Source organism: Equus quagga, chromosome 12 (genome assembly GCF_021613505.1).
Source record: "Equus quagga isolate Etosha38 chromosome 12, UCLA_HA_Equagga_1.0, whole genome shotgun sequence".
Lineage (NCBI taxonomy): Eukaryota > Metazoa > Chordata > Mammalia > Perissodactyla > Equidae > Equus > Equus quagga.
Window position 1 is genome coordinate 80956459 of NC_060278.1, and position 10815 is coordinate 80967273.

Sequence of the window (10815 nt, forward strand, 5' to 3'; positions counted from 1 at the left end):
TGGACAGGGAAGCAAGCAAGGAGGAGTTCAGGCTTTGGGCAAGAGACAGAGTGGTACAGCAGTACATCGGTGCAACAGACCTGGGTCCCCAGCCAGGCCTGGCTATTCAGCAACTGCTTAGCCTCCAGCAACATGGTTACTGCTCTGAGCTTCTGTTTTCTCATCTGTAAAGTGGGTAAATGCAATGATACTTGGTGTCTCTGGGCACTGGTAAGTGCCCAAGAAGTAGTTGTTGGAACTTAGCATCTGGATGTGGAGGAGAAGGCTCCACAAGCAGTGGAGCCTAGCCACATGTCAGAGAGCACTCCTCGCCCTATCTGTACATAAGTTTAAATTCAGTGACCCTTGAATAACTTTTTATGTGACAAAGACAAGCACTGACAGAAGGACAGTGCCAAAGTGAGGGGCTCCATGTAAAAAGCATGTTACTGCAGACTGTGCTGTGGTTTATAGTTTGCTTGTTGTGAAAACTGGAGAATGGAGAGCCCCAGGGCCCGCCCCAGCACATGAGCAGTCCCCTTCAGGAGCTGTGGTGCTGAGCAGAAAGTCAGCCCCTCAACACACCACAGGAAAATTACATTAGGTTCAGCCTATGTAGTGAGAATAAACCTAAGTCAGACTCTTCTGACACTGAAGTAAAGGAAACTGCCTCTTACTTTCTTTCTTCTGTCTGCTCTCCATCTTGAAGACGTACGACAGGAAGAGTAGGAGACTTCGGAAGACCTCACCCTATTTGAGCCTATTTCTTTCACTTAACGAGTTGTGGGACATTGCAAGTCCCTTCAGATAGCTGGGCCTCAGGGGCCTGCACTTTACTTTGTGGCCTATGGAGAGTAGACAGTTTGCCTCAACTGTGAATTTGTCTTTCAGCTCTGTGCAGTGTGTCTAGAAGACTTCAAGCCTCGAGATGAGTTGGGGATTTGTCCATGTAAGCATGCCTTCCACAGAAAGTGAGTATTGGTGTGGAATTATTTAAGGGGACCTGAATTTGAGGCACATCGACCAACTTACTTGTGGGCTTGGGCCAGTGCCAGACAAGCTGCATGGCTTCCTGATTGGTCTATAATGCAGAAAGCTGAGAGCACACTACAGGGGTGTGTGTGTGTGTGCGCGCGCGCACGCGCGTGCATGTACGTGATGTCCGGAACATGACCACCACGGCAGTACTTCTTCGAGCAGAGAGCCAGATGAACCCATACCTCCTTGGAGCCCATGCTATAAACAGCTATTTAACTAGAACTTTCCAATGACAGCTTCCATTCCTAAGAACTTATTTTAATCAAAACCTTAGTTATTTTAAATCAAAATAAAAGTCTGAATGTAAATGGTAGTGTGGGGCCATCTCCTCCTCACTTCTCTTGCAATTTTGTGTTTTGTATTTCTATTAGAAAATTTTCTTTCCCCTACTTCCCACCACCCTCCTCAGTGTACTTCATTCTTTAAGAAGTCATGGATGACTGAGTGTAGTATAGCGTGCCGACTGTAGCTTCTTAGTGTCACCGTTTGGAAGCTTGGAGGCCCTGGTTCCTCCAGAGGGAAAAATGTGTTCTCTGCCTAGTGGTGGAGCTCCTCAAGACCTGGCTGTTGACACCAGCCCCTGGCTCTGGGCAACAAATGTGTTCAACATGTGAGGCAAGTGGGCAGGGAGTACCAAGAGCATGGGACTGACATCTTCCCTCCTGTGGTGTTTCATTCTGCAGGTGCCTTATTAAGTGGCTGGAGGTTCGGAAAGTGTGTCCACTGTGCAACATGCCAGTTCTACAGCTCGCCCAGTTGCATAGTAAGCAGGACCGTGGACCCCCACAGGGGCCCCTACCCGGGGCAGAAAACATTGTATAGCTTACCACAAGGATCAAACTGTTGGGGGATCCAATGTCCATGTGGAGCCAGGAGGAACACAAGCGGTCTCTGTGTTGGCTGCTCTACCTGGGGCACCAGCTGCCACTTCCTTTGCCTCATGAAGAACTCTTGGGCCAGCTAAACTGGGAATCCAGACTTCTGGGTCTTGTGATAACCAAAGCACGCTGACACTACCCCATGCCAAGAGAAGAGGAGTGGATGAGCCTACAGGTTTGGCTCAAGAAACTTCATGAGGGTCTCTTGCTAACTCCATTGCACTCTGTCTCCCAGACACTTATCTCCATTTCAAGGTGAATCTTTATCAAGCAGAAGGGAAGATAAACACAAGTGTTAGAGAAGGGAACTGATGGCAGGTCTTTAAAGCCACCCCCCACCCTCTGGACAGATGAGCTTCTCTGCAGACCCTGCATGCCTTTGCAGTGCAAACCCTCCTGACAGCCCCTGAGCCAAGTACAACCAGCAGTTACCTCAGCCGAAGCATGACCGTTGCCAGTGGTTGGTGAGGCAGTGCCAACAAAGCTTTTCACTTTATGTTCCTTTGATAAGGCCACCTTGGAACCCAAGGGCTTTAGTTACAACAGAGCAGCAGTGCCCCTCGTCACTCCTTCTCCCTCAAGTTCACAACACTTGCTTAACAATTTACCTAAGCTGAAAACATTAGGTACACTTGGAAAGGCCTGGTCAGAAGCCATTTCCTCTTATTTCCCCCTCCTACTCACCAGAGAGGCACAGCCAAGCCACCTATCAGGAGCCCCAGCAGTGGGAGGGCCTCTGAGCCCATGCTGTCCCTGTGTGACCCAGGGGGCGTCAGGATGCTTCCCAGATCCTCACATACACAGTGTGGTTCCAGTGTAGCCGCTGGTCTTGCCCCACTGCTTTTGTGGGAGCCTCTGTGAGCCCCTCAGAGGCTCTGAAGAGGAGCGTCTTTCTGAGAATGGCCACTCCTCCTGGCCTGCTGAGATGAGAGGAGGATGCTGACCCCCTTGCCTCTCCCCTTATTCCTTCTCTCTGTTCTCTTCCCTCTCTTGCCCTATCTCTGTTTCTACTTAAGAGAAAATGACTTTTTAACAATTTAAAGCATCCCAAATAAGATCCCTATGTAATTCTGAAGCCAGGAATCCACTTGAAATTGTAAATAGTTTCAGGAGGCTCCTGCAGGCTGTTCACCCATTGGTGTGTGCCTCAGTATTCAGACTTGTGATGACTAATTGAAGGTGTCTAGAGGAGAGAAATGCATGCTGCTCTTTGGCTCTTCCTGTCCAACTTTTCTAGAAATGACTCAGAGTCCATTAGGATTCATGAATATTGTATAAATTAGCTGTATGAAGCAGCATTGGGTCAGATAGAGTTCTTTTCCACAGCCCTGCTCTCCACCTCCTTCCATGATAGGAGTAGACTCTTCATTGACAGCTTTGCCTCTGCTCCATCCCACAGGTATGAGTGGGGCAGTTTTTCATTGGAAATACGGTCTGCATGGTATGGAGGGAGGGTGGCGGAAGCTTTGCTACTCTGTTCATGGCATGTCTCCAGGAATTTTTTCTGGAATCTAGCCTCAGCCGTCTTAGAATGGGAAAGGGAACCTGTCCTTGATTCAGGTGGCTGGTGTCAGAGGAGACGGAAAATTCCCATTAGTCTAGAAAAGTGCTGGGCAGAATCCACTTTGGAAAATTACAGATCTAGTTGGTCAGAATTGGCTGTTTCCCATGTGTGACCTATTCGTGGTATGCCAACTGGGCTGCTTCTTAAACAGGGCAAGGGAAGTGTGGAATATTTTTCTATGAAAGCCTTAGCCTGCTTGGCGCCGTGGAAAGAACCATTTGTACACTCAACCTTTCACCCTCTGATTCTGCCTTCTCTACTTGTAGCACAATAGAGTGGAATGCTGCAGAACACTCGGTTTACAGTGAAATGTTTTCAGTAACCAGTGTCAGAAGTAGGCTTGCTTCTGACTATCCTCATTAATGGCCAACACTCAGCACTTTCCATGGCATGGCCTTGAGACAAAGGTCACCTTGTTATGGGGTTCCAATAGGAAAGAGAATTTTTCCCCTCAAAGGAGGAATTCTTGTGCTCTATACTGCAAATTATTTTGACTCAGAGCTCTTGTAGGATTTTAGCCTTTCGGTTGCAGCCTTTTTCTGTCCCTGTGCACCAGTACCAAGGAGAAAGACTCACAAAGTCCCTGTATTTGTAGGGAGGCAAATTAATTCATTTCACTATGTCACAGCTAAAGGCAAGTTGAGGTGGTCATTGCATAGCACTGGACCAGAGGTGCAGAGCCCAAATAGTGCTGGCCACTACAAGAAAGCTCGAGAATGCTGTGCACCATTGTAGGTCTGCTTTGCCTCACAAGGTACCACTAACATGACCCCAACACTTGTGAATGTGGGAGGCTTTTTAAGCTAAGGTCAGGCTGGATGCTGGGGTGGTGACTGGTGGTTCTGCTCATAGTCATCTCCCGTTTCTTGACTTGGTGTCCTACTGCAGCATGGCCAGTGTCACTCAGCAGTAGTTCCTGTGACTCTTAGCAACAACCTGAATGTGTTTGCATCCCACATCTGGGTCCTCCTCCAGAACTTCCCTGTGCTGCACCGCTGTAACTGCAGTTGGTCAGAGTTTAATTTACATCTTCCTTTAATTCTGATGAAAATCACAGTTTTGTGTGAAGGACAAGGTTAAAATCTCCATCACGAATTTTTTTGAAAAAAAGAGGTAAGGATCCCTTAATGCTCTTGGCTCAGGCCTCACAGTGAGACCACTGAGGCCACCCTGTCTGCATCTGTCTCCATGAGTTGTTGGTGACCTTTTGTTAATCTGTAGACACGTGAGGACTCGGGTCTGCTCTTGGGCCAGTGGCTGGTGGCATGGTGATTTTTTTTACTTTGTCTTAGTGTTTCTTAAGCAGCTCAAAGATTAGGTGTTATTTGTGTGCTGTGGGTTAGTAGAGCAGAACTCAGCCCCAACTGGACTCCACAGGTGGCTGAATCATTATCTAGTTGTTGCCAAGGGTACAGCTGAATTCACCTGGCTTTAGAAACAGAACAAAACCAGCCTGACTTGATTCCTGGTTGAACAGGCATAAGACATTAGTAGTTGTCATCTGCCACTTTTTTTTGCCAGTGTTATTTGGTTAGGCCCACCTCTGGCAGGTAAAGTCCTTGTAGCCAGTGCTCACCTAGGCAGAGAGCAGGACAAGTCAGAAATGGCCAGATGGGAGCAGGTGGCCCCTGGGAAAGTCTGGCCTAAGGGATACAGGACCTCCCACCATTGCCAAATAGTCTGCTCTTGACAAGTCTTGACAAACGAAGATCATTTTCCCCAGTGCCAAGCCCCTCAGATCCATCAGAGGAAGACCTTGAGCCCTGTCCCTTTCCACAGCCCCACTCCAAAGCCTGTCATCTCCATGGTCTGATCCTGCTTTGCTAAGCTATTCTGAATGACTGTAGTAGTTATTTTTCTGAGAGACTTTCTGGGAATTATGAATACACACTGGGAGGCATCCCCAGAGCTCTGGACAGAAAAAGTGCTGAGAGGGATTTGAGTCCCCTCTTGCCACTCACCAGCCATGTGCCTTTCTGCAAGTTAGCCTCTCAACGCCTGATTCCTTATCTGCCACCCAGGGATTGTAGTAACCGTGTCCTTGCCAGCTCTTGTGAGGATTAGCCACCATGTCCACGGCAGGCAGTAGGCCTGGGGTCCTGAGAGCTGCTGATACTGGGCAACATCATGTCACACGGGGCTCCTCTGTTGTCCTGGTAGAACAGAACCACAGCATGAGCCTCCCAAGGCGCAGGGGCTCTCCCTGGGGTCCAGGTTCACCTGGCTCCCTTTTCCTCTCCTGGTCTTCCCTAGTCATCTCCGTCTACCTTTGCCCAAAGTGTTCCCCAATTTGTTGCTCAGTGCTGAATATTCCTTTAACTTTTTGAATAGGTAATCCCTTCATATGGTTCACAAATCATAAACAGTTAGTCTTCCCTTGCATCCTTGACCTCCAGCAAGCTCAGCTTCTCCCTGCTTGAACACCCACTTTAAGTTCGTTCCTTATGTATCCTTCGAGATTATTTATGCACATAGAAGCAGATACACACACGGGTGTGTGTGTATATGTGCGTGTGTGTATACTTCTCTTTTACTCGTGATACCAGACAAGTATATTCAAGGAGCATTCCTCTTCATGTAGGAAGAACCATCCCCAGAAGTCAGAGTATCTGTAAAAGGTGAGCCCAGAATTGGGGGTGTTTCACAATCACATTCCTTTTGAATAAGGAATATTTGTTCTTGATTGCAGTATACTGGAAGTCTAGTTTTCTATACAAATCAGAAACTGCAATCCCTCCTGACCCTCAGATGCTCAGGTAATACACGAGCACAATCAGTTTGTAGGCTGGCTTTCTGAGCTGTGACAGGACATTCAGGAGCAGGCTCTGTAGCTGGGAGCAGCAGTGCAGGCTTCATCCACATCCGGCAACTTTTGCAGGGGCCTGGACAAGCTGCCTCCCGACCCCCCGCAATCTTGGCCAGTTCCAAGTAAGGCTCAAGCATTCTGCAGGGATGTCTGGCCACAAATGTCATGGTTTCTTAGGTGAACTCCTGTGTTTCTGAGGCAGGAGTTTGAGAAGCAGCAGCAGCTGAAGGCTGAGGCATCCTTCTATTTTGTGGGACAGACGTTGCTAAGAGGTCAGTCTCCTCGGAATGTCCATGTTCAGAGTTCAAGGATCTGCTCCCTTGCCCTCCCCACTCTTTATGCACACACTAAAAAGAAAATGCTTCCCAGAGAATTTTCTCCTACTGGAACACTTTTTCCATCCAACAGAAATTACCCCACCAGTAATCTTTTAAAAAATCTTTTCTTCTAAATTCATTTTTGCCCCTGCATGAGCGGAAAGTTAAAGCTGCTTCCTCCAGGCACCCCTGGGGAGAGGGGCATGGACTCACACCTCTCGGTCCTCATCCACCTCCCTGGTGTCCTGCCACCCAGGGCAGAAGCCTAGGGCTTCCCCTGGATTAAATGTGCGGCTTGGGCCCCTGACCTGAAACTTGAATTATATGTGAAACTCCACCCTTCTGTCACTTGATCTCGGGCCCTGGGTTAATGTGTCTCTCACATTAGCTCTTATATTTCTTGAGTAAAGGAGATGAATGAACGTGTCTAAATTCTGGTGACATTTGCAGTTAATAACTGGAAAATGCTGTGTCATGGTTCTTTGGTAGATTATTGAAGGATCCCACGTGCTATGGAATGTGTTCCCATGAGTGGAAATATCAGGAGGAAAGAGGGGCTTGTTCACCAAATCTGTCATTTTTCCAGTTCAGCTTTAGAGCCCAAATTGTTGCAAGATGCAAACAGTTTTACTCCACTTTTAGACCAAGCATCAGCATTCTTGGTTTACCAATCCAGTGCTCACTTCCATGGCTATGGGATCAGGAAGATAACCTCCTTGCTCCAAGGACATGGACCTAGAACCTGGGTCCCTCCCGTGTCAAGGGACGTGTCTGTATTTGATGAAGCTCCCTCAGCTCCCTGTGCCAGTACAAGCCTGCCAGATCTGCATCTTAGGCCATCTGCGCAGTCCCTCCCCTCCCAGGCCCTGCTAGAGCTGGTGGGCAGATAGGTCCAGTGTCAGAAGTCCTTCCTGCTGACAGCCCGGTCTTCCAAGAGAGTGTTCCCGATAACTGTTGTCTCTGGGCCTCTTGACAGATCATTGCCAGGAAGGAAGGAATTTTAGTCTTGTTTAGTCCATTGGGGTTTATTCACTAGATATTGTATAACTCCCTCAAAAAAATGTTTATGAAATGCTGAGCCTCAGGTTTCATAGACGTGTTTGTACACTAAGAATTCTGCAGCAGAATATTTTTAAACATTCGCAGTTTTTTGTAAGCTATATTTTTGTATATTTAATTGCTATTTTAAAATTTTAATGCATTTTGCTAATTACTCTTGTTTAAAAAATAAAACATGCATGTAATTGACTGAAACAAATGTAAATAAAAAGCAGATTTTGAAAACACTTCATGTTGTGTATGTACCCTTCAACTCAGAGGGCCTGTGGTCACCCACACTCCATTTAAGGCTGTGCAGCAAGAGTTGAAAAGTCAAGATGATTGATTGTGATGAAGGAGCTTCTGGCCTGTCCCTTCCAGTGGCACAGGTGGGGTGTAGGTCAGCATTGATGAGGAGAGCACCAGGCCACAGCAAGGGAGGAGGAAGAAAGGCCAAGGCCCTACCAGCCACCCTGGCCTCAGCTCTGCAGGTGGGAGCTGAACAGAGACGAGCAGTCTCCCACATGTGGACACTGGTGCTCAGGACAGCCAAAGTGACAGAACCAGCCCACACCCTACTCCTCTAGCGATATCCCAGGGCTGGAAATACCAACTATTCTGACAGAAGGAGAAAAAACATCTCTTGGTCCCAAGCCATCCTGTGGCAGCCAGTTTCTCCTCACCACCCCTCACTAGGCCCTCTGCAGGTCAGCTTCTGCCCCATGGCTTCAGGGAAACTGCTCCCTCCAAGGCCATCCATGAGCCTACAGCCAAATCTGGGCCACCTCATAAACCTCTTAATGCAGGAGCCTGGAGAGCTCCCCTCCCCTCAGTCTCCTGAGCAAGAGGCCCCCACCAGTCCCTCCTCTGACCACGCTTCAGTTTTCTTTGTGGCCTTTTCCTTCTCTGACCATCACTTGTTATTCTCACTCTACCTTGGTATTCACTAAATTCACACCTATTTGCACATCATTCTCAAGTCTGTTATCACCAAATATCCAGTTGCCTATTTGGTATCCAAGTCATGAAGTCCAAAACCGAGCCTCCCCGCCAAGCCAGGTGCCCTCACAGGACCTCCTTCCCCCATATCCAACCTCCACATCCCAACAGAGCCCACTAAGCATGCATCTCTCTCCACCTGACTATCTATTGCTCCCTTTTTGGTTTAGGCTACTCCATTCTCACCTGGACCGTCATCACAGCCACCCCTCCCCCACTGCCTCTAGTGGGGAGCATGGGTGGCACCCTCGGGCTACCACTTGGAGGGCAGACCTAGAGGGACAACTGTTGAGACAGGGCAGTGTCTTACATCAGGATGGTGGCAGTGATGACTGGAGATTGGTTTACATGCATCTTACAAGCTGGAGGTACTGAAGTGGTGGTAACTGGGAGAAGATGCCAGCGGAGGTTCAGGGAGAGGATGTGGACATTTCTGTGTAGAGATGGCCTTGGAGATACCCAAGTGGAGAGAGAGGAAGGCAGTCAGTGCCTTGGGGCTGCAGCTCAGAGGGCAGGAAATGGGCCAGGCATGCTACCTCGGAAATCAGTCAAGGTGAGTGCTGATGACTGCTTAAAGAGCTCCAGGACCGCACCTGAGGGCTGGCAATATGTGTCTTCAGAGCATATGCTAGTAGAGACAGAAGTGGCCTGGAAGGCAGAAGGAAAAGCAAGAGGGATCTGCTGTGTTAGAACTGAGAGAGAGACATGAAACATCCACTAGATTTAGTAACGAGATTCACTGGTGACCTTATCAAGAACCGTCCCATGGAGGGATGGTGTGGGCTGAGCAGAGCCCTAAGTGAGGTCACGAAGCGGGAAGCCATGGGGCCCCAGAGGTGGGAGGGATTGCAAGGCAGGAGGGGGCTCTGACCAGTTCTAGCTGTGTGACCTCAAGCAGGTTTCCTCCTCTAAGTTGTGGTGATGATAAGGGCTACAGGAAACGACCCATGTAAAGCACACACCTCGTGAGCACAGCAAGTTTAGGGCGAGCACGGGGACCAATAGCACGGAGCTGCGCCTGCATGGGGAGGGCTCGCTCCCGCTCCCTCCCTCCTCTGCCTTCTCAATAGGCCTGGGGATCACTGCCCAGAGAAAGCGGGGAGGAGGGCCTGGGGCACCAGAGGCTATGGTATCAGTGAGCCCACGAGCGGAGGTGGCATTGTTTTGCTGGCTGTAGGAGAAAGGTGGGACCACCAAGCGTGCGTCTGGAAGGGGCCCAGGGTAGAGGACAGGATTGGAGGTGGCTCAGGCAGGGCCAGGAAGGGAGACAGCAGAGACAGCAGCAAGGACAACAATCACTACCCAAGGACCGCGATTCCCATCCCCCCAGCCTCCCTCCAGCTCTGCGGCCTGCGCAAGGCCAGCAGGACCCACAGCCCAAAAGCGCCTGAGATCGCCCTCGGGAAATGGCCGCTCCCTTCCTGGAAGGCAGCCGAGGCCACGTGCCTCTGCTGCCCCCACGCGGCCCCCAGCACAGGCGTCGAGGGAGCCGAGCCGACCTAGGAGTGGCGCGCTGTGCCCCAGCCCCTCCTGCGCCCTTCCTCCCTTGGAACCTTCCCTGCACGTCTGGTGTCCGCGCTTCGCCTGAAACCAAGCGGCGCCAGGAGGCTGGAAGCCTTAGGGTTTCCTTCTATTTCAAAGGCTGCTTTATACAAACCCTTCACTGCCTTCAACAGTGAGGCAGGCACCAAACAATACACAAAATAAGACAAACGTTGCTCTATCTCCAAGGGGAAGGTTTTTTTTACATCAGTTATTCTGCACAGCAGAAAGAGGAGGTTCAAAGTCACTCTCTACCAAGACTCCATCTATAAACCTCTCTCCTCAAAGCAGCCTTTTAAGCCAGCAGACCAGGCAGTTTCCGGCAGGTAGGAAGACCAGAAGTGGGAGAGGAAGGCTCTCGCGAGAACCCGCCCTGCTCCCCACGAGTTAATCAGTACACATCTCAACTCCTCGCTTTCTACTGGCCTGAAAGTATAACCAGATTCTCCCCGTTCCCTGAAAAGATGTCCACTCCAGCAGCCCTTTTTGTCTGGTTTTAGTCTTCCAGATTGTGCTTTTCGTACCAGCTTACTTCCATCAGGTCAAGAATCCCCCCACTACCTGAGGAAATTCTGCCCTGGGGAGAAGTCCTGTCTTTCCAAACAGACCGTTCCAGGATTTACAGTGTAAAGTGAGCCGGAACTGCCCTTCCAA

General features: G+C 49.6%; 1 protein-coding gene across 1 annotated transcript in view; it reads left to right on the forward strand.

Moving 5' to 3' along the window:
* The window catches only part of RNF24 (ring finger protein 24), a 54291-nt gene extending 43560 nt beyond the window's left edge, over positions 1-10731 (forward strand). Inside the window, exons 5-6 of the mRNA XM_046679072.1 lie at positions 871-950; positions 1701-10731. Of these exons, the coding sequence (XP_046535028.1) occupies positions 871-950; positions 1701-1839 (219 nt within the window). The 3' untranslated portion in view covers positions 1840-10731. The remainder of the gene's footprint in view (positions 1-870; positions 951-1700) is intronic.
* The last annotated feature ends 84 nt before the right edge of the window (positions 10732-10815 follow it).